The 24157-nt window shown below is 40.5% G+C and overlaps 2 protein-coding genes across 2 annotated transcripts in view; one reads left to right on the plus strand and one right to left on the minus strand.

Annotated features, from left to right (window-relative positions):
* MAPK1 (mitogen-activated protein kinase 1) overlaps positions 1–24157 on the minus strand; it is a 121745-nt gene that overhangs the window by 47586 nt on the left and 50002 nt on the right. The window lies entirely within an intron of this gene.
* Positions 3376–4107, plus strand: LOC121475714 (elongation factor 1-beta-like). The gene has a single exon (XM_041729243.1). It carries the CDS (start codon positions 3376–3378, stop codon positions 4105–4107), a length of 732 nt encoding a protein of 243 aa, XP_041585177.1.

The raw sequence follows: 24157 nt of genomic DNA on the forward strand, positions 1-24157 counted from the left end.
ACGTACCCCTCCAGCTGTATCAACACTTAGGTGATGAAATAACCAACTGCCCCCTTTTAAGTGCGAAGGCATGAAATCCTCCTCGTTGGCTCCTACTTGAAAAGAAAGTATGATCCTGTCCATGGAGTTGGGTTATTTCCTATTGTTTTATACAATCTGCCATAGGACTGATCACAAACAGTTTGTTTTACACTCTTCCACAATTCTTTATTTGCTCATTTCTCCTTGGATTTCTCAGTTTTGTTTTATGTATTTTATTTTGCTATATCTTTTACTGTGGAGTTTGTGTTAGCTTTTGTTTTATTTTTTTTATCTTTTTTTTTTTTAAGATTTATTTATTTATGATAGACACAGGTAGAGAGAGAGAGGCAGAGACACAGGCAGAGGGAGAAGCAGGCTCCATGCCGGAGCCCGATGCGGCACTTGATCCCAGGACTCCAGGATCGTGCCCTGGGCCAAAGGCAGGCACTGAACCGCTGAGCCACCTAGGGATTCCCTAGCTTTTGTTTTAAAATAACTTTGGCACTGGGTTGCCTGGGTGGCTCAGAGGTTGAGCATCTGCCTTCAGCTCAGAGCATGATCCTGGTCGGAGGATTGAGTCCCACATCAGGCTCTCTGAGAGAGCCTGCTTCTCCCTCTGCCTATGTCTTTGCCTCTATGTCTCTCATGAATAAATAAAAATCTAAAAAAAAAAAAAAAAAAAAAAATTAGGGACTCCTGGGTGGCTCAGCGGTTGAGCGTCTGCCTTTGGCTCAGGGCGTGATCCTAGAATTCTGGGATCAAGTCCCACATCGGGCTCCTCCCTGCTTCTCCCTCTGTCTCTGCCTCTCTGTGTTTCGAATGAATGAATGAATGAATGAATGAATGAATGAATGAATGAATAAATAAATAAATAAATAAATAAATAAATAATTTTTGAATTATAAAATCACTTTGGCGTTTTCAACTTTTTTTTCTCTTTTAAGAATTTGATTTTTGCTCACCTCCATTTCCCCCACAACTAACACCATGCTGCAACTTTTGCTTTAAATGTTTCTCTGTAAACAACTTATGGGTGTGATTTAGGATCTCAATCTAGTATGTGATTATACAGTCTTTGAATGAGTTAATTTTAGATACTCGTATTTTTTTCTTTGAAATGATAAACTTGCTCTTTTCAAAAACAAAATTTAAACAAATTGTTCAACATTAAGGGAAATCTTCCTAAATCATCTCTATAAGGTAAATAATCTTTTTTTTTTTTTTAAAGATTTTATTTATTCATGAAAGACACACAGAGAGAGAGGCAGAGATACAGGCAGAGGGAGAAGCAGGCTCTCTGCAGGGAGCCTGATGTGGGACCCTGGGACCACGGCCTGAGCCAAAGGTAGATACTCAGCCCTTGAGCCACCCAGGAGCCCCTAATATAAGTAATCTTTAAAAATAAATAAAAAGTGATGATGATGAGAAAGAACTAAAACCAAAACTAAAGACCAGGGGTGCCTAGGTGACTCAGTCGGTCATTTGACTCTTGATTTAGGCTCAAGTCATGATCTCAGGGTTGTGAAATCAAGCCCCTTGTCAGGCTCTGCATCCAGCAGAGTCTGCTTGTCCTTTTCCCTCTGCAACTCCCCCTGCTCTTTCTATCAAAGAAAAAAAAAAGCCCCAGAACTTTGTGCAAAAAGAGCAAACACCCCTACAACAAACAAAAAGACCTCTTTTATAAGCAAAGGCTTGAAAATCAACAAAAAATGAGTAAGTATAATTCAACAACACATTAAAAATCCATTACGTGCAAGCAGTACTTAATCTTGGGAATTTAAGAATGGTTCAATTAAAAATAAGATGACATGTGCTCACTCCCGCAGCACATATACTAAGAAATAAGACATCACGTCAAATAGACATTTCTCCAAACAAGATACACAAATGGCCAACAAGGATCTAAAAAGTTAGGGAGGGACGCCTGGGTGGCTCAGGGGTTAGTCAAGTGTCTGTCTTTGGCTCAGGGTGTGATCCCCAGGTCCCAGGATCGAGTCCCACATCGGGCTTCCTGTGGGGAGCCTGCTTCTCCCTCTGCCTATGTCTCTGGCTCTCTCTCTCTATCATGAAAAGGGAGGGAGGGAGGGAGGGAGGGAAAAGAAAGAGAAGAAAATAAAATAAAAGAGACTGAAAGACTGAATGAAAAACTGCAACAAGGGCAGCCCCGGTGACGGTGACGCAACGGTTTGGCGCCACCTGCGGCTCAGGGCGTGATCCTGGAGACCCTGGATCAAGTCCCACGTCAGGCTCTCTGCATGGAGCCTGCTTCTCCCTCTGCCTGTGTCTCTGCCTCTCATTCTCTCTCTGTGTCTCTATGAATAAATAAATAAATTAAAAAAAAAGAAAAACTGCAACAAGTTATCATCTCATACCCATCATGATTGCCAATACATAAACAAACACACAAACACCTCCCCACTTTGTTGGGAATGTAACATGATACAGCCACTATGGAAAACGGTATGAAAGTTTCTAAATAAATATAGAATTACCATATGGTCCAGCAATTTCACCTCTGGGTATACATCCAAAAGAATCTAAATAGGATCTCTAAGATATATTGGCACATTTATGTTCACTATAGCATTATTCATAATAGCCAACTTGGAAGCAACATAAATGTCCATGGATGGATGAATGGATAAAGAAAATGGGATACATACATACATACACGGAAATATTATTGTCTTAAAAAAGGAAATTCTATCATATGCTACAACATGGATAAACTTTGAAGACATTAACAAATAAGCCAGACACAAAGTACTGTTATGATTCCACTCATAGGTAGTATCTAAAGTTGTTAAATTCATAAAAATCAGAATGTAGAATAGTGGTTACCAAGGGCTTGGGGGAGGGAGGAAATGAGGAGGTGGTGTGCAAAGGTACAGTTTCAGTTTTGCAAGATGAAAAAGTTCTTGAGATCTGTTGCACAATAATGTGAATATACTTAACATCACTGAACTGTATACTTAAGAATGGTTAAAATGTTAAATTTTATATTGTTATTTATTTGTTTGTTTGTTTATAAGATGTATTTATTCATGAGACACACAGACTGAAAGAAGAGAGGCAGAGACATAAGCGGAGGGAGAAGCAGGCACCTCGCAGGGAGTCCAATGCGGGACTCGATCCCAGATCCCAGGATCATGACCTGAACTGAAGGCAGGCACCCAACTGCTGAGCCACCCAGTTATTCCCCCTTTTTTTTTTTTAATTTTAAAAGAGGTGCAACCATCTGGAAAACAGTACGAAGGTTCCTCAAAAAATTAAAAATAGAACTACCATACGATCTAGCAATTCCACTCTAGGTAGCTATCTAAAGAAAATTAAAACACGAATTCAAAAGGATATATGCACCCTCTTCTCTTCTTTCGCTGCCGCCCGGTTCTTGGAGCCGCCGACGCCATCGGTTTCGGAGACCTGAAAAGCCCCACCGACCTCCAGGTACTCAACAACTACCTAGCGTTCAAGAGCTACATCGAGGGGTACATGCCACCACAAGTGGACATGGCAGTGTTTGAAGCAGTCTCCAGTCCTCAGCCCGCCAACTTGTATAATGCCCTGCGTTGGTACAATCACATCAAGTCTTACGAGAAGGAAAAGGCCAGCCTTCCAGGAGTGAAGAAAGCTTTGGGCAAGTATGGTCCTGCTAATGTGGAAGACACCACAGGAAGTGGAGCTACAGATAGTAAAGATGATGACGATATTGATCTCTTCGGATCTGATGACAAGGAGGAAAGTGAAGAAGCGAAGAGGCTAAGAGAGGAATGCTTTGCACAGTACGAGTCAAAGAAAGCCAAAAAACCTGCACTTGTTGCCAAGTCTTCCTTATTACTAGATGTGAAACCTTGGGACGATGAGACAGATATGGCAAAATTAGAGGAGTGCGTCCGAAGCATTCAGGCAGATGGCTTGATCTGGGGCTCTTTTAAACTAGTTCCAGTGGGATATGGAATTAAAAAACTCCAAATACAGTGTGTAGTGGAAGATGATAAAGTTGGAACAGATATGCTGGAGGAACGGATCACTGCTTTTGAGGACTATGTGAAGTCCATGGACGTGGCTGCTTTTAATAAGATCTAAAATCTACATCAAAAAAAAAAAAAATAAAAATAAAAAATAAAATCTACATCATAGGGGATCCCTGGGTGGCTCAGCAGTTCAGTGCCTGCCTTTGGCCCAGGGCACGATCCTGGAGTCCCAGGATCGAGTCCCACGTCGGGCTCCCGGCATGGAGCCTGCTTCTCCCTCTGCCTGTGTCTCTACCTCTCTCTCTCTCTCTCTCTCTCTCTCTATCATAAGTAAATAAATAAATCTTGAAAAATAAAAAAAAATATAAAATCTACATCGTAGATCATTGCCCTTAAAAGCTTAAAAAAAAAAGAAAAAAAAGTATATATGCACCTCATTGTTCACTGCAGCATTATTTTTTTTAAGATTTATTTTTATTTATTTATGATAGACATAGGGAGAGAGAGAGAGGTAGAGACACAGGCAGAGGGATAAGCAGGCTCCATGCTGGGAGCCCGATGGGGGACTTGATCCCGGGACTCCAGGATCGTGCCCTGGGCCAAAGTCAGGCGCGAAACCGCTGAGCCACCCAGGGATCCCCTCACTGCAGCATTATTTACAATAAGTGAAGATATAGAAACAACCTAAGTGTCTGCAGATGAATAGATAGATGATCTGGGGTGTGTGTGTGTGTGTGTGTATACACACATTTCACTTGTAAGTGCAATCTAAACAACAAAATACAACAAAACAAAATCCAGACTCATAGATACTGAGTGCTGGTTATCAGAGGGGAAAGAGTTGCAGAAAGGGTGAAATGGGTGAAGGGGATCAAGAGATACAAACTTCCAGTGATAAAATAAGTCATGTTGATATAATGCACAGCATGGGGAATACAGTCAATAATACTGTATTAACTTTGCATGGTAACACATGGTAACTAGACCTACTATGGTAATCAGTTAGCAATGTATACAAATGTTGAATCACTATGGTATATACATGAAATAGAATACTACCGGGGTACCTAAGTGGCTCAGCCGGTTAAATGTCTGACTTTGGCTCAGGTCATGGTCTCAGGGTCCTAGAATTGAGGCTCGAGAGTGGGGCTCCCCACTCTGAAGAGTCTGTTTGTCCTTCTTCCTCTGCCCCTCTTCCCAGTCATGCATGTGTTCTCTCTCAAAAAAAATAAAAAGGAAACAATAATGTCAATTATACTTTAAAATAAAATTTTTAAAAGAGTTTATTTATTCATGAGAGACAGAGAGAGAGACAGAGACATAGGCAGAGGGAGAAGCAGACTCACTGCAGGGAGCCTGATTCAGGACTCAATCCCAGGACCTTGGGATCATGACCTGAGCCAAAGGCAGATGCTTGACCACTGAACCTCCAGGTTCCCTCAACTTAAAATTTTTTAAGCAGTGCCTGGGTGGGCTCAGTCAGTTAAGCATCTGACTCTTGATCTCAGCTCAAGTCTTGATCTCCAGGAGGTAAAATTCAATCCCTGTATTGTGCTCCATGCTGGGTATGAAGCCTACTTAAAAATTTTAAAAAATTTTAATTTAAGGGGAAAAAAAAACATGTTAACAAGGAAAAATTAAACATTTCAAGAAAGGTCAAAAAAGAATGGTAGTGGTTTATGAACCTACATATGGAATAAAAATGCACAGAAAACACACACACACACACACACATACAGGGATGATAGACAGTTAGCAATATATGAATGAGCTCTATAGATTCTATCAATGTCAGTCTCCCAGCTATGGTACTGTGCTGTAACGTAACATATACTGTGATGTATAATTAAAACACAAGATGTTACCAAGAAACTGGGACCTCTCTGTATTATTTCTTACAATTGCATGTGATTCTACAATTATCTCAAAATAAAAAGTTTAATTAAAAAAGCATCCAGGGATCCCTGGGTGGCGCAGCAGTTTGGCGCCTGCCTTTGGCCCAGGGCGCGATCCTGGAGACCCGGGATCGAATCCCACATCAGGCTCCCGGTGCATGGAGCCTGCTTCTCCCTCTGCCTGTGTCTCTGCCTCTCTCTCTCTCTCTCTCTCTCTCTCTGTGTGTGTGACTATCATAAATAAATAAAAATTAAAAAAAAAAAAAAGCATCCAACAGGGGAGTAGTTATCCATACAGTGAAATACTATGTAGCTAAGAAAATGAATGATGCAAGATCTGTTAAGTGGATTAAAAACAAGGCCTAGCAGTGGATAACAAGCTATCTTTTTCTAATAAATAATAAAAGATAATATATTAACATTTGCTTATGTTTGCATAAAGGAAGTCTGAACGATATACAAGGAAGTAAAGGAGTGGTGGTATAGGGACAGAATGCCAGGCTAGAGTGGGAGACATAGGAAAACAAAACTTTTTACTGTATAACTTGATTGAAGAGCCATGTACACCTCTTCCAAAAAAAAAAAAAAAATCTTATTAGGGAAAAAATGTACTGGAAAAATACTACTGCAATATTGGAATATCCCTTAAAGGAGGAAGAACAATTACTTTGAATTCCTGACCAATACAAAAATACTTGAAAAGTAATACTGGAAAGAGGTGCAAAATTAATTAACCTTGTTCCTACGTGAGAATAGCTTGCTCTCTCTAATGAATAAATAAAATCTTTTAAGAAAAATTAGATTGGGTATATTATTTATACTCTTACACACACACACACACACCCCTGAATAAAGGGGGAACTTTTATCCAGTCCTGGGTTACTATTTTTTCTTAAAGATTTTATTTATTTATTCATGAGAGACACACACACACAGAGAGAGAGAGAGAGAGAGATATGCATAGACACAGGCAGAGGGAGAAGGGAGCCCAATGTGAGACTCGATCCCAGGTCTCCAGGATCACACTCCGGGCTGCAGGCGGCGCTAAACCGCTGCGCTACCGGGGCTGCCCTTGGGTTACTATTTGCCTTGTACCAAAGACTATTTTAACAGTTACAAAGATTACAAATAGTACTCTGTCCTTGAGAAACTCAAGCTACTGACACAGCCAGTCATCTTACATAAATGTAGTCTCAAGTTCCAGATGAATCCTGAGATCCATTAATTGTGGGGAATGGGCAGCATGGTCAAGGCTGGAGGTTGAGTATCTCAATATTCAAAACAAATTCCTACTATTCAGCAATCAAAGGGAATGAACTTGATATAAACAGCACATAGGAATCTCAAAATAATTATGCTGAGTAAAGCCAGACCACCAGAAAAGTACTTCTACTCATATAAAATGAAAACTTATCTTTGAGGACAGAGAGCTGATCACATAGTTGCTGGCGGCTAGTGAGGAAGGGGGCTGGTGGGATGGAAGAACTACACAAATGGAAACCAAACAACTTTGGAGGTGATGAATATTTTCATTACCTTGGCTGTGCTGACAGACATGGGTGTATGTCAAAATATAAACTGTATACTTTAAATATGTGCAGTATATTGTTTATCAAATCGCTTCTCAAGAGAGCAGTTCCTTAAAAAATAAAAAAAGAACCAAGGTTCAATTCCTGGGCCAAGGTGGATGGAACAGATAGATTCCAGAAACATATTTGATCAGCAAATGTGGAAGTAAAAGCCTACAAAAGGGGATCCCTGGGTGGCGCAGCGGTTTGGCGCCTGCCTTTGGCCCAGGGCGCGATCTTGGTGACCCGGGATCGAATCCCACGTCAGGCTCCCGGTGCATGGAGCCTACTTCTCCCTCTGCCTATGTCTCTGCCTCTCTCTCTCTGTCTCTCTGTATGACTACATAAAAAAAAAAAAAAAAAAAAGCCTACAAAATTCTGGAGTAGGTTATTTAACAGATGTTTTGTGATCACCTAGGGAAGAAAAGGGAACCAGTGTGAGTCAATTATGAACAAGTCATGCTAAACTAACTTCATTTCCTGTTTTGATAGGGTTACCACAACAACATGAGAATGACGCCAGACCTGTGGTGGACTCAAGCCGCACTTGACAAGCACTTCCCATTTGTGAGACTTCATGTTAAGGACTGGTGACAAAAACAAATAATGATCTTGCCCTTCAGAAGCTAAGAAACTTGCAATTTAGTAAGGGAAGGAGACAGGATCAGACAACATACACTGCCTTTACATAGTAAAGCACTTCTGAAACCCAAAGCAAACCTAGATTTGGATCAAGTCCAAATAGGGGTATTAAAAGAGGATTAAAACATGATGAGACCTATAAAAACCATATCCCAAAGGATGAGCAGGCTCTTGAAAGAGGAGCAAGAGCATTAAGAAAGGCAAGAGGTAATACTTGGGAGAGGAAAACGAGCAGAACACCTATGGGGATCACTGCCCTCACCCAGCCAGGCCCTTCTCCACAAGGAGGTGTTCATGGGGTCTGGAGAACATGTCTATCAGGAGCTCCAGAATTCCTGTTGCCTGAGTCTCCTTCCAAGGCTGTGCAGGCCTCTTACACAGCAGCTTTGCTGAGAGGAGAATATTCCTCCAGTTTGTATGCCACAAAGAATGGCCAAAGGGCAGCTGTTTGCAGGGTGTGCACTGCACCTGGACTGTCATGTCAAGCTGGTATCCCATTCATGAGACACACACAAGCTCAAGTTTACAGCAGGGCCCAGCTCTGGGGGAAGAGAAGAGGGGTATGCTAGAGAGGTCTGCTTTTCTGGAACTGCTAGTACCAAACTCTAATAAGCCTAAGAATTTTCAATTTTTTAAAAAATGATTTTATTTATTTATTCATGAGAGACACGGAGAGAGAGAGAGGCAGAGAGAGAAGCAGGCTCCATGCAGGGAGCCCGACGTGGGACTGGGTCTCTAGGATCACACCCTGGGCCACAGGCAGGCGCTAAACCACTGAGCCACCCAGGGATCCCAGAATTTTCAATTTGAAGCTGATCTTACAGGTCTTTAAGAAGGTTTATCTCTGTGGTTGGAGGAAAGACTATATTTTATTTATTATTATTTTTTTAATTTAAGGTTTTTTAATTTGAAGCTCCATTTGTTTTGTTGTTGTTGTTGTTTTGTATCTTGGACACAAGCCTTGAAACATATTCTTGACACAGGCCTTGCACACATTAGAGCTAGGTTTTAGAAGTACAAAATGAAGATGGGGGGTTGGAGAGGACAAGGATCGTCTTGAACTTCCTGATTTAAAGGATCTAAGGATGCTTGTAGGTGATTCAGATGGAGGAAATGAAGGTTCTCTTCTTCCAAGAGCATTAAGGAGAGATCAAGGTTGAGAATAAGATATAGGAATCTAACAGAAACCAATTGGGTAGGGGCACCTGGGTGGTTTAGTGGGTTAAACGTCCAACTCTGGTTTTCAGCTCAGGTCATGATTGTAGGGATGTGAGATGTCATGAGATCAAGCCTTGCATCAGGCTCCACATTTACCAAGGAGTCAGTCTGAGATTTTTCTCTCTCCCTCTCCTCCTCCCTTTTCTCATGCACACATACTCTCTCTCTCAAATAAATAAATCTTTTTTTTTTTTCTAAAGCCAACTGGGCAGTACTGCTAAGGAAATGAAAAGAAGCCTGAGGATAAAATTCAGAAACAGAGGAAGAGGAACTGGCTAAAGAGAGAAAGTAGTATAAGTAATAATGGAATGAGAACCCTTGTTGTCCAATTCCAAAGCCACATGCTAAGCCACATACAAGAACCAGGAGGGGGTGGTGTTTCCGAAGCCAAGGAAGGAAAGTGTTCCAAACACAGAAGACTAAGAAAGGTAAAAACTGCAAAGCAGTCACTGAATCTACAATGAGATGATTTGTGGTAATGTAGGTCTAAGTAAGTAAATGGAGTGGAATAGCGACAGCAGTGGAAAAAAAGCTGCAGACTGTTTTTTAAAGGAGGCAAGGAGGAGAACAACTAGCAAATCCAGGTGAACAACTGGGAGGGACAGGGTATTATGCAAGAAGTAGGTGGTCAGAGGCTGGAGGACCAGGTGGGGTGAAAGAAAAGGCTCCCTAAAGCTAGCCAGGGGGATGAGAGAGTGTCTATTTCAAGCAAAGCAGGTACAAAGGTGCAGAGGCCTGAGGAAACCTGGGGCAATGGTGTGCAGGGGGGCAAGGAGGAGGGTATCATGCTGAGGCTGGAGGCAGAAGACTAAAATGCAATTTGTTAAGGGAGGAACAGTAACTTTATAGTGTCGAAATCCAGCAGATACAACCTCAACCAAGTAATCGGAGTTCATACTCTCAGTGATAACACGTAAATATTGTGAATCCACTGACACGAGACAAAAAGGGCATTTCACCTCTGTGATATTCTTTCCCAATACCTATAACTCCAGTCTAATAAACCCAAATTGAGGGACATTATACAAAACACTTAAGTAGTACTCCTTAAAACCATCAAAGTCATGAAAAGAAAATGTTGAGAGACAGACCGGAGGAGATGAAGCCGACATGACAACTAAATGTATGTGGTATCTTGGGAACAGAAAAATGAAATCTGAATAAAATCTGGAGTTCAGCTATAACATACTAACATTGGTTTCTTAGTTTGGTAAGCTTACTACAGAAATACAAGAGGTCAACATCAGAAGAAACAAAGTGGGTGGGCGCACACAGGAACCCTTTGTCCTATCTTTGCAACTTCTCTGTAAACCTAAAATTATTCCAACATAAAAGTTTATCTGAGGGGTGCCTGGGTGGCTCAACTGCTTAAGCATCTGCTTTTGCTCAGGTTATGATCCCAGAGTCCTGGGATCGAACTCCATGTCAAGCCCCACACCCGGCTACCTCCTCAGTGGGGAGTCTTGCTTCTTTCTCTGTCTCTCCCCTAGCTTGTGCTCTCATTCTCTCTCTCTCTCTCTAATAAAATCTTTTTTAAAAAACGGCTTTTTTAATTTCCCATAAAAGTGAATGTTTGAGGGGATCCCTGGGTGGCTCAGCGGTTTAGTGCCAGCCTTCGGCCCAGAGTGTAGTCCTGGAGTTGCAGGATCAAGTCCCACATCGGGCTCCCTGCATGGAGCCTGCTTCTGCCTGTGTCTCTGCCCCTCAACGCCCCCATGTCTCTCATGAATAAATAAATAAACTGTTTTTTAAAAAAGTGAATGTTTGATGGAATAAAAGTATTCTTAAAAAGGTAACTGAAAATGTTATCTAGTTGAACTTTATAAGTTAAATTCCACCTCAATCATTTGATAAACATTTACTAATAAATACCTAACATAGCCTAAATATTCATTGTAAAGCAAAATAAATAAAACATCTCATCTGTCTTTCTCCCTCTGAGCATCCTTAAGAATAGGGATAATAGGGCAGCCCCGGTGGCGCAGCAGTTTAGCACCGCCTGCAGCCCGGGGTGTGATCCTGGAGACCCCAGATCAAGTCCCATATCGGGCTTCCTGCATGGAGCCTGCTTCTCCCTCTGCCTGTGTCTCTGCCTCTCTCTCGCTCTCTCTGAATAATAAATCTTAAAAAAAAAAAAGAATAGGGATAATAAATGAAGATATATATACTGAAACACTACCTTACAAAGCTTGTATTGCCAAATATAGTAAGTACTACATTATAGAATGTTAATTTAACAGGTCATTGTGCAGCCATTTAATTGAGTATGAATAATAAATTAACTAAAGATAACATTGAAAATAAAACCAAAGGGACGCGTAGGTGGTTCAGCGGTTGAGGGTCTGCCTTGGGCTCAGGGCGTGATCCCGGGATCCAGGATCCAGTCCCGCATCGGGCTCCCTGCATGGAGCCTGCTTCTCCTTCTGCCTGTGTCTCTGCCTCTCTCTCTCTGTGTCTCTCATGAATAAATAAATAAAATCTTAAAAAAAGAAAAAAGAAAATAAAACCAAAGACTGAAGCTTAAAAATAATATCTAGAGGAGGCAATTTACAAAACAAGCTAAGATGATGGGATCATGAGTGATTTAAGACATAATTTATCTTTTGTCTCACCATTTCTGTCTAATCCACTGGGGGGAAAAAAAAAAACAACCAATAAAGTGTAGATTATATACAACAAGGCAGCTTAAAATAAGGCAATAACCTGAGATTTAAAGAAGTTCCCAAAGTTCTATTTTCTTTTTTAAAGATTTTATTTATTCATTCATGATAGGCAGAGACACAGGCAGAGGGAGAAGCAGGCTCCATGTGGGGAGACAGATGTGGGACTTGATCCCAGGTCTCCAGAATCACACCCTGGGCCGAAGGTGGCGCTAAACAGCTGAGCCACCCAGGAATTCCCTAAGAAGTTCCCAAAGTTCTAAATACCTTCACAGGCTTTTGCTTCTAACCATGACAAAAGAACACAGTCTGATTTACTCTCCAACCTTAACCAATGAAAAAAAAAATCCAGACAATATGTATGTGAAACAAATTTTTGGACATCCAACAAGGGCCAACACAGGATAGTGAAGTTAGTCCTATGACTGCCCCAGCTTACTGCCTGGAGTCTCCAGACTGTAATACAGAAAAGAGGAACTCAAATGGAGCCTGGTTGTCACCATGAGTCAAGGACAGAATTTGTAGAGTTAAGTAAGAATTTGCCAGGCAAATTCTTGTAGAGTTTGCCAGGCAGAGTACAGGACAGGAGAGAACTTCAGAGAAGGTTGAGATCAGTAGATGGGTTCCCTTCAAGTCTTCAGCTGAGTAATAATCAGAAGCACGTGCACGATGAAATTTCCAAGGCTGGGGAAGGAGCCACCAAAATCCAAAAAAGCTTAAAAGTAATAAGCTTTGAGGGGATCCCTGGGTGGCGCAGCGGTTTGGCGCCTGCCTTTGGCCCAGGGCATGATCCTGGAGACCTGGGATCGAATCCCAGGTGCATGGAGCCTGCTTCTCCCTCTGCCTATGTCTCTGCCTCTCTCTCTTTCTCTCTCTGTGACTATCATAAATAAATAAAAATTTAAAAAAAAAATTTTTTTAAGTAATAAGCTTTGAAAGAACTGAACTGTACCTTAACTGCATCCCAGATAAAAAGCCCTCAAATATTTAAAGGAATGCCAAAAAAAGAAAAAAAAAATCTTAGCACTTAGTAATGTAAATCCATTATGTCTTATATCTAATCAAACCTTACCAATATTTTATTTTTTTTAAGATTTTATTTATTTATTCATGAGAGACAGAGAGAGAGAGAGAGGGGCAGAGACACAGGCAGAGGGAGAAGCAGGCTCCAAGCAGGGAGCCCAACGTGGGACTCAATCCCAAGTCTCCAGGATCATGCCCTGGGCTGAAGGCGGTGCTAAACCACTGAGCCACCCGGGCTGCCCACCAATATTTTAAAAAGCAAGAAAATACAATCCATAATGAGGAGAAAGCCAATGATAAAAAAAAAGACCCAGGGGGCACCTAGGTGGCTCAGTTGGCCTTCAGCTCAGGTCATGATCTCAGGGTCCTGGGATGGAGCCCCATATCGGGGTCCCTGCTCAACAGGAAGCCTGCTTCTCTCTCTCCCTACTGCTCCCCCTCCTTGTGTGCGCTCCCTCTATCAAATAAGTAAATAAAATCTTTTTAAAAAGATCTAGAAATTAGAAATGATAGATAAGAATGTTAAAAGAATTATAAGTTTAAAAAAATAAAGTACAGCATGACAAAGAGAAATGGACATTATAAAAAAAGACTCGAATTTCTAGAGATGAAAAAAATTACAATGGTTGGAATTAGGAACAGATTACACACTGAAAAAAAAAACCTGGTGACTTAGCAAACACAGCAATAGAAACTAGTCAAAATGTAATACAAGGAGAAAAAAGACTGGGCATGGGGAGTGGGTAACAGCATGAGTGAGCTATGGGACAAGATCAAGTGGTTCCACATACATTTAATTGGAATCTAACTCCTTCAAATGTACAAAATCTGAGAGAAACTAAATACCTGTTTCTATAAAAGTGCTGGAAAAAAAGAAACATACAAGTCCTCTCTCAACACTGGTTTTAAAACCAAGTTATAAGCACTAGCTAAAAGAGGAAAGACACTGTCATTACTACAGAGAGTGAAATGTATTCTAATGTCCAAGTAAAAGCCTGAGTGGTTACAGTTGTTGGATGCTTAAAATATTTGTCTCTTAGACTATAAAAGGAAGCAATTATTTACAGGTTCCCACTTGGACATACAGGAATACTTTTATATATTCTGGACTCTGAGAAACAAAAGAACCATTTCAAACCTGCTGTTTGCCAACTAGAACTGGCAGCAACACTCTTCTGGGGGTGGAGTGAGGGGGAAGCAACCGGCCTTCTCCAAATTGCAATATGAAAACTGTACCTTTCATACTTTAGAAAGGCATTACTTCAAAACTTCAGATTTCTAGGGGTGCCTGGGTGACTCAGTCAGTTAAGCATCTGACTTGATTTCAGCTTAGGTCATAATCTTAGGGTCATGGGATTGAGCTCCATGTAGGGCTCCATGCTCAGCAAAGAGTCTCCTTGAAATACTCTCTCTCCTTCTGCCCCTCCCGCTCTCTCATATAAATCAGTAAATCTTTAAAATATTTTCAGATTTCTGGGGCTCCTGGGTGGTTCAGTGGTCGGGCCTTTGGTTCAACTCTGATCCCACGATCCTGGAATCTAGTCCCACAGTGGACTCCCCGCAGGGAGTCTCCCCCCTCTGCTTATTTCTCTGCCTCTCATGAATAAATAAAATCTTTTAAAAAAATATTTTCAGATTTCTAATTATTTGGTTCTTAGAGTTTGGGAACTAAATTTTATTCCTAAAACTTTTTGAATAGCTTTACTTTTGTAGTATAGGTACTTTCAGTGAGAGTATTTCTTTGATTGTTTCTCTTAACATTAGTATCCCCCTCCTTGCTATCTTGAACATACTTGCTTTTTTCTAGATGCATTTGGGTCTATCCATGGGCCTGAAGTGAGGGCGCTCCACAATATTACCACTCTCTCTCCAGTGCTAGTAGTGCCCACATAGCAGTGAGTCAACTTGATTCCTACAGCTACACTTCCAAAACCGCTCTGCATTCTTATATAAGCTGTCTAGGCTTTGAAATACTCCACACTGCTGGCTTATACTGGGAAACTTTTCATACTATCTACTTCTGATCACATCTCCCCTCCTTTCTAGGTCATATTTACTATGGTGTAAAAAGCAACAGTTAACGTGGTTGGTATAGTACTTTCAACTCTTGCTTGCCCCATGTCAAGACTTCTTTTTCATGTATGTTATGTACTGAGCAGCAATTAAAGCATATTAAAAGTGTGAAAAAAATAGAATTCTTAAAAACTTGATGGCTTTGTTTTATAAAAAATGACTGGGGATGCCTGGGATGGCTAGGTTGGTTGGGTATCTGATTCTTGATCTCAGCCTAGGTCTTGATCTCAGGGTCGTGAGTTCAAGCCTTGTGTTAGGTTCCCCACTGGACGTGGAGCCTACTTAAAAAAAAAAAAAATCATTGAGAGTACTCTAAATCTACCATACCGGGGATCCCTGGGTGGCTCAGCAGTTTAGTGCCTGCCTTCGGTCCAGGGCGTGATCCTGGAGTCCCAGGATCAAGTCCTGCGTGGGCTCCCTGCAAGGAGACTGCTTCTCCCTCTGCCTGTGTCTCTGCCTCTCTCTCTGTCTTTCACGAATAAATAAATAGAATCTTAAAAAAAATAAAAATATAAAAATAAATAAATCTACCATACCTGTAAGGATTCCTAGTGGGTTTTGGGGGGACCAAGTATAAAAGATAAGATATATCTATTAAGGGCAGCCGGGGTGGCTCAGTAGTCTAGCACCACCTTCAGTCCAGGGCCTGATCCTGGAGACCCAGGATCGAGTCCCAAGTTAGGCTCCTGCATGGAGCCTGCTTCTCCCTCTGCCTGTGTCTCTGCCCCCTCCCCCTCTGTGTATCTCTCATGAATAAATAAAATCTTTTTTTAAAAAAAGATATATCTATTAAATAATTGTCTCATTGTATTCTGATGTAAAACTGATAACCATTCAAACCAAGATCAAAACAAAATTCTAAGTATTAATCATTTATGTACTCACATTATGCTTGCTTACACCTACTGACCTAATGATTTGCCTTGTTTCCAATATGTACGTCACTCAAATGTTTATAGTTTACTTATGAGGAACTAAATAGTGGTGATACTGAAAAGTTATGTGAACAATTCTTTTTTAAATAATAGCTACAATTTATTGAGTGCTTATTATGTGTCAGGCACTGCTCTGTTACTATCTGTAGATCTCTTTCAGAAGGTGGTTTTTTTTTAAAAAGCAGGCAGAATTTAAAAATAGGCAATATATGAGAAGGGCTTGTAGGAGGATGGAGCTGCAGGAGCTAAAGCATGGAAGGCTAAGTACAAGTGCTGAGTCGTTCCATATGGCTGGAGTTTTAGAACCCATCTAGGGAAAGAGAGAACGGTGATGTAAGATGAGAAAACTGAGAAATCTAGGCTTTCTTCTTCTAAAAGATTCTTCAAGCCCTAAGAGCGACACTATCAGAAAAACGGGTATAAAGCTGATGAAGGAGGCTAACTAGAAACAGGAAGACCAGTGAGAAGACTACAACTGTAATTCTCAAAATACTTATACTCCTCACTGACTTGAAATTACAGTAGTCATGAGACCTGCTGCCTGATCTTGTTATTTACGGCATTAATAACAAGCACATATATCAGAATTAAGAGTACACTTATCATGACGAGCACTGAATAACGGATAGAACTGCTGAATCACTATACTGTACACCTGAAATGAATAGAACACCGTATGTTAACTATATTGGAACTAAAATGAAATCTTACAGTTTATTTCACTAACGGTCTAAAAGATCCAGAGCACAAAAAAGATTAAAAAGCCTTGTTACTGGCAATTTATAGATTCACCATAACTAACAGAGACAGAAAACTAATATAGAAGTTTATATTCAAAGAAAGGACAATTTAGGATCTTGAAGGAGGTGCACTGTTGAATATTAAAAACATTCACTTGTTAAAATTCAAATGTTAAGGTCAATTTTATTTTTTAGTCAAATATCTATTAACCATCCACACTGCACTGAATGCTAAGGAAAGAGCAGAGAAAATAGAAAGCTCCCTGTTCTCATTAACTTTATATAATATGGGGGCAGCCCCAGTGGCTCAGCGGTTTAGCGCCTGCCTTCAGCCCAGGGCGTGATCCTGGAGACCCAGGATCGAGTCCCATGTCGGGCTCCCTGCATGGAGCCTGCTTCTGTCTCTGCCTCTGCCTCTCTCTCTCTCTCTCTCTGTCATGAATAAATAAATAAAATCTTTAGGAAAAAAAAAAGTTATACAATATGAGAAAAGCATAGAGACACATATTAATATATATTTATATATAATAGAATATATGACTATATAAATTATGATGGATGCCAAGGAAAAATGCAAATGGCATCATCAATGTCGTCACGGATAATTAGACAACTTGGTTTAAACGGTTTAGAGGTTTTTCCTCTCTAAGGAAGTAGCATTTAAAACAGACTTGAGGACAGCCCTCAAGTGTGGGGGCTCAGCAGTTTAGCGCCACCTTCGGCCCAGGGTATGATCCTGGTAGACCCGGGATCGAGTCCCACGTCGGGCTCCCTGCATGGAGCCTGCTTCTCCCACTGCCTGTGCCTCTGCCTCTCTCTGTGTGTCTCTCATGAATAAATAAATAAAATCATAAATAAAATAAAATAAAATCATAAAATAAAATCATAAAATAAAATCATAAAATAAAATAAAATAAAATAGTAAATAAAATAATAAAATAATAAAATAAAATAAAATAAAATAAAATAAAATAAAATAAAATAAAATAACCAGAAAGATGAGCAGGAATTAGGCAAGTTGAAGGACAGGGACAAGTACGGAGGAGTTAGGCTGGAGGATTTCTGGGCTCAAAAGGTTTCCAGGGTGGCTGAAGCACACCAAGCAGACAGTGTTCAGGGTTAGGCTGAAGAAATAGGCAGTTCTGCTAAAGAATTAAGATAAGAATTCTTCCACTATAATCTGAGAACTGAAAGTGCCAAATTTATATTTTTAAATAATCTTTCCAGCTATAATACGCAGAATGAATTGTAAAAAGGAAAAAGTAAAAAAGAAAAGAAAAAGAAAGAAAGGAAAGAAACCATTTGAAGCACTCCAATGGTATCAGTGAGAGAAGACAGCACCTTGGACTAAGCAACAAGCACAAGTGGCACTTTACGGAAGTCAGTTACTGTGTGAAACTGCGCAATCTACTGCAGGACGTTTAGCATCCCAGGCCAAAGAGCTCTATGAACCAGAAGCATACTCAATTCAGGAAAATAATTTTAAAAAGAAAAAGAAAAACCACCACACCTCTGAGGGGAGTGGTAAAGCCCCTGGAATATACAAGAGCAACAACAGGGAGACAGGAGGAAGAGCAAGTCAATGAGATGGGTGAGCCAATGAGATGGGTGAGCCAGTCGGGTAATACCACTGGGGTCCCAAAAGGAGCTGTACAGATGGGAGAAGAAATTTCACAACACACAGGACTTGTATTCAGAATATATAAAGAACTCTCACAACTTCAAAATAAGAGGATAAACAAGCACGGTGCTTAAAATAAATAAATAAATAAATAAATAAATAAATAAATAAATAATAAAATAAATAAAATAAAATAAAATAAAAAAATAAAAAAATAAAATAAAATAAAATAAAAAATAAAATAAAAAATAAAATAAAATAAAATAAAATAAAATAAAATAATAAATACTTTTTGTGTGAAAACACATGAAAAGATGATTGATGAATCACAGGGGAAAATGCAAATGTAAACCACATACTCTTTAGAATGGCTAAAATAAAAAAGACTAATCACATGAAGTGCTGGTAAAGATGCAGAAAAGCTAGGACTCACATACTACAACTGCAATTCTACAACTACTACAGAAAAGTTAGGCAGCTTCTGAAAAGCTAAATGTACACAGATCGTACAACTCAGCAATTCCACGGCTAAGTGTTTACTCAAGAAATGAAAATATAGGGATCCCTGGGTGGCTCAGCGGTTTCGTGCCTGCCTTTGGCCCAGGGCGCGATCCTGGAGTCCCTGGATCGAGTCCCACGTCGGGCTCCTGGCATGGAGCCTGCTTCTCCCTCCTCTGTGTTCTCTGCCTCTCTCTCTCTCTAGGTCTATCATAAATAAATACATCTTTAAAAAAAAAAAAAAAGAAATGAAAACATATGTCCACACAGAATCGTACACAAATGTTTGTAGGAGTTTTATGCACAGTAGCCACAAACTTGGAACAACCTAGTGTCCATTAAAACAAGAAAAGGGTGGGACGCCTGGGTAGCTCAGTGGTTGAACATCTTGGCTCAGGTTGTGGTCCTGGGATCGAGTCCCACTTCAGGCTCCCCACTGAAGCCTGCTTCTCCTTCTGCCTATGCCTCTGTTTCTGTTTCTCTAATGAATAAATAAATAAAATCTTAAAAAAAAAAAGGAACGGTAAACAAACTGCGCCATCTCTATACAATGGAAGAATACTCAGCAACAGAAAGGAAACAACTACAGCCCTGATACATGGAACACCAAAGATGAATCTGAAATAACGATGTCAAGTGACAGAGCCAGGCACAAAAAGTACAGACTTTTCTTTTCTTTTTTTTTTAGAGGGAGACAGAGAAGGCAGGAGCAGAGGGAGGGAGAGGGAGAGAGAATCCCAAGCAGGCTCCACGTCTAGCACAAAGCCTGCCGAGCTCCATCTCACAACCCTGAAGATCATGACCTGAGCTGAAATCAAGAGCCACTGAACTACCCAGGCACAACTTTCAAACTCCATTTACATGAACTTCTAGAAAAACTGAAGCTGAGCAATAGTTATAGAAAACTGATCTGTGACAGCCTGAGGTGAAGACTGATTGTAAAGGGATACAAGGGTGCCTTTCTAGGGTTAAGTAACGTTCTATATCTTTGCTGTGGTGGTGGTTACACAAGTATATCCACTTGCCAAGATTCACTAAACTGTATACATAGAGAAGGTGCATTTTACCATATATATATTACACCTCAAAGGTGATTAAGAAAATTGAGCTGTGCTATAAATTACAGGGTTGGTTTTCTTTCATGGTTCATATACTTATATTGAAGCCAATTCCAAAAGAAATGTTCAAACAGGTTTTGAGCAATGGCAGGATCATCAGAATAAATGCCCAAATTTCCACCATTATTGCTGAGGCTTTAATATAATTATAAAATTTCTGTTATGTTCCAGTTTTCTCATCCTTCCCAATCCCCTGTCATTATAATCATTTCTTAGCAAAAGCTCAATAATATTTGTGGATAATAAAGAATGTCTAAATAAAGTAGGTATCTTATCTTGCACAAGCACACAGATTGTACACGCTGTTAAGCAACTAAAATGCTACCTATCAACTGTGAATGAGATATTTTTAGAGAAAGCTATTAAGCTGTTCTCCAAGCTACCCATTTTGATGAACTTTAATTATCTGAACAAAACTACAGTACTTCATTTTACAGATAAAAATTAACTTGTCTTCAGATGCTAAGTAAGTTAGACTGATCCAAATTAATGTTCCAAAAATAAGAAGATAGATAATACAAATGACTGCTTTAAAAGAAAATGTATTCCTTACCTCAGCTTGATTCTCTCATAATTTACTAACCAAGAAAGCCAGTGCAAAGGGTTTTGTAAGAGGATGCAAACCATTAGGTGAGCAAAAAATAGCTTGTCTAAAGCCATTTCGACTCTAAAACCATCATTTTAAGAATCACAGCTTTATGGGACACCTGGGTGGCTCAGCAGTTAAGCGCCTCCCTTCGGCTCAGGTCGTGATCCCAGGATCCAGGATCAAGTCTTGCATCAGGCTCCCTGCAAGCAACCTGCTTCTCCCTCTGCCTGTGTCTCTGCCTCTCTCCCTCAGCCTGTATCTTTCATGAATAAATAATCTTAAAAAAAAAAAAAAGATCACAGGTCCAGGGGCACTTGGGTGGATGAGTTGGTTAGGCATATGACTCTTGATTTTGGCTCAGGTCATAATCTCAGAGTCAGGCTCTGTGCTAAGCATGGAACCTGCTTAAGATTCTCTCTCTCCCCCTTCCTCTGCCCCTCCCCACCTCTTTCCCCCTCTCTTTAGGGAAAAAAAAAATCAGGGCAGCCCCAGTGGCCCAGCGGTTTAGCGTCACCCTCAGCCTGGGGTATGATCCTGGAGACCTGGGATCAAGTCCCACATGAGGCTCCCCGCATGGAGCCTGTCTCCCTCTGCCTCTCCCTCTGCCTCTCTCTCTGTGTGTCTGTCATGAATAAATAAATATTTTTTAAAAAGGTAAAAAAAAATCAGTGCTCCAATATAATATCACAGCTTAAGATCTGATGTCATTGATACATACACAACCTTTCTGGACAGTCCAGAGCTTAAAAAAAGTTTGGCTGTCTATATGTGCATATTTCAATCTCTTCAGTAATAAAACAGGAGCCAAGAGTCAAAGAGTTCCAACTCTATCCCTTCCTGAGACATCACTGAGTTACCTAACAAGGATCTCTGAACAATCGTTTGCTTGGATCAAAAATGAGGAAAGCCCAAAGTTTGTAAAGATTGCAGAAATAGGGATCCCTGGGTGGCGCAGCGGTTTGGCGCCTGCCTTTGGCCCGGGGCACAATCCTGGAGACCCGGGATCGAATCCCACGTCGGGCTCCCGGTGCATGGAGCCTGCTTCTCCCTCTGCCTATATCTCTGCTTCTCTCTCTCTCACTGTATGCCTATCATAAATAAGTAAAAAATTAAAAAAAAAAAAAAAAAGATTGCAGAAATAGCAGATATAAAGCCAAAAAGATATAAGGCTTTCCCCAAAAAATGGCAGCAATTCTTATTGTTTTATTATATTATTCACTATATTCATTAATCTTAAAAAGGAAACACCATTAGGAAAGAACACCATGGGGCACCTGGGTGGCTCAGTCTGTTAGGTATCTGCCCTCAGCTCAGGTCATGATCCCAGAGTCCCAGAACGGAGTCCTGCACTGGGCTCCCAGCTCGGTGGGGAGTCTGTTTCTCCTTCTTTTGCTCTCACTCTCTCTCAAATAAATAAATATTTATTTACTTTTTTAAATAAATATTAAAAAAAAAAAAAGGGAAAGAAAACACCAGACTTCAAATTAGGAGGGTCTGAGTTTTAGTCCTAGTTTTTGCTATGCCCTACATGTCTGCTCTGACAGTGCTGGCCAGTTACCAAAGAAGAGAAGACTCTAATATTCTGTGTTCAGGCTTCTTCTAAACATAGCCAAGCAAAAAAAAGCTAATATGCATACACGACAATGAAAAAGATACCTACACCTAATAATGTATATACACATGTGTGCATAGATAAAAACATAAAAAGCCACTTGTAGTGGCTTATATTTTGTAAAAGTTCCTCAAATTTTTGATGGATTAAAGAATACAAATTATGGGGGAGCCTGGGTGGCTCTGACTCTTGGTTTCGGCGCAGGTCATGATCTCAGGGTCCTGGGATCAAGCCCTGTGCTGGGCTCCATGCTAGCGGAGAATCTGAGGATTCTCTCTCTTGCAAATAAACAAACCTTTAAAAAAAAAAGTATACAAATTATTGGAAGAGTATGAAAAACTAACATTCCTTGTCTCTTGAATAGGAGAAATGAGTCTATGCTATTAGATCTTTTTGTTTTGTTTTGTTTTGTTTTGTTTTTTTTAGATCTAAGATACCATAACAGGATTTGGTACCCTATCATCATCCTAAAAATCCACAACCAGTAAATCTTGTTTAAGTTGAAGCATGTTTGGGTAACAACACAAAATCAGTATTCTTTGTAACAGATACTCTAATCCAAAGCTGTGCTATTTAGAAGTGATCTTTGGGGGTGCCTGGATGGCTTAGTCAGTTAAGCATCCAACTCTTGATCTTGGCTCAGGTCTTGTCCCAGGGTTGTGAGTTCAAGCCCCATGCTGAACTTTAAAAAAAAAAAAAAAAAAAAAAGTGATCTTTGTAATTCCACTGTGCTCTGAACTTGTCATGACAAAGAGACAGAAACCTTGATGAAGCAGATGGGCCACTCACTTTTTGCTTATTGCCTTACATTTCCTTCCTTGGTTATTCTCTCCCACCTTCACTGGGCAAGAATTTTCTAAGGGTCAGGTCAGGCTGGTTAGTAGTGTGCTATAACGACAGCTAGAAGTCATCAACAACAAAGACTAAGAGCATCAAGTCTCTTCCAGTGCCAAGCTTCAATGGTAGCACAGGCACCTCTGTGTGCCTAAGAAAACGAAAAAGGACCTCTCTATTCATTATGACCATAGTGTCTGAAGCACTTGACACAGTGCTAAGAGCTTTAAAAAAAAACCTTAAAAAAAAAAAGATTTTATTTATTTATTCATGAGAGACACAGAAAGAAAGGCAGAGGGGATCCCTGGGTGGCACAGCGGTTTAGCGCCTGCCTTTGGCCCAGGGCGCAATCCTGGAGACCCGGGATCGAATCCCACATCGGGCTCCCGGTGCATGGAGCCTGCTTCTCCCTCTGCCTGTGTCTCTGCCTCTCTCTCTCTCTCTCTCTCTCTCTGTGACTATCATAAATAAATAAAAAAAAAATTAAAATTAAAAAAAAAAAAGAAAGAAAGAAAGGCAGAGACATAGGCAGGGGAAGAAGCAGGCTCCATGCAGGGAGCCCGATGTGCGACTCGATCCCAGGACTGCGGGATCACACCCTGAGCCAAAGGTAGATGGCTCAACCACTGAGCCACCCAGGCATCCCTAAAAACAATCCTTACATACTGTCTTTACCATAACCCTATGAAGTAACCCATTTTGTGGATGATGAAACTCAGGGAAGAGTCATGTAAGATGTCTGTGAATACTTAACCAACAGCTAACAGAACTGGTACTTAAACCCACATGTGCTGACCTCCCATATTCTCAGCCAGTACATCAAATGAGGACCCACAGTCCTCTACTAGCCATGCCCTCTTGGTAGTGGTGATGAACCAAAACTAGGCCCATAACTGAGCCACATTTTGATAGGTAACTGGAAGAAGAAGAAAAAAAAAAAGGCAGACAATGAAGACAAGAAAAAATGATCATGATTATAATACAGATATGTTCTGCTTTCCAAATCAGCCTACCTGTTTTGTTGGTTCTGGCTATTTAGATGTTCTTCAGGATGTGCCAAAATTCATCTCCCCGAAACAACAGACAAAAATATATGCTGAAGGGCAGCCCCGGTGGCGCAGCGGCTGAGTACCGCC

Source organism: Vulpes lagopus, chromosome 14 (assembly GCF_018345385.1).
Source record: "Vulpes lagopus strain Blue_001 chromosome 14, ASM1834538v1, whole genome shotgun sequence".
In the NCBI taxonomy this organism is placed as follows: Eukaryota; Metazoa; Chordata; class Mammalia; order Carnivora; family Canidae; genus Vulpes; species Vulpes lagopus.

Bases quoted from the DNA above. Each gene is read 5' to 3' on its own strand.
- LOC121475714 (XM_041729243.1), top strand. From the start codon at position 3,376: ATGCACCCTCTTCTCTTCTTTCGCTGCCGCCCGGTTCTTGGAGCCGCC.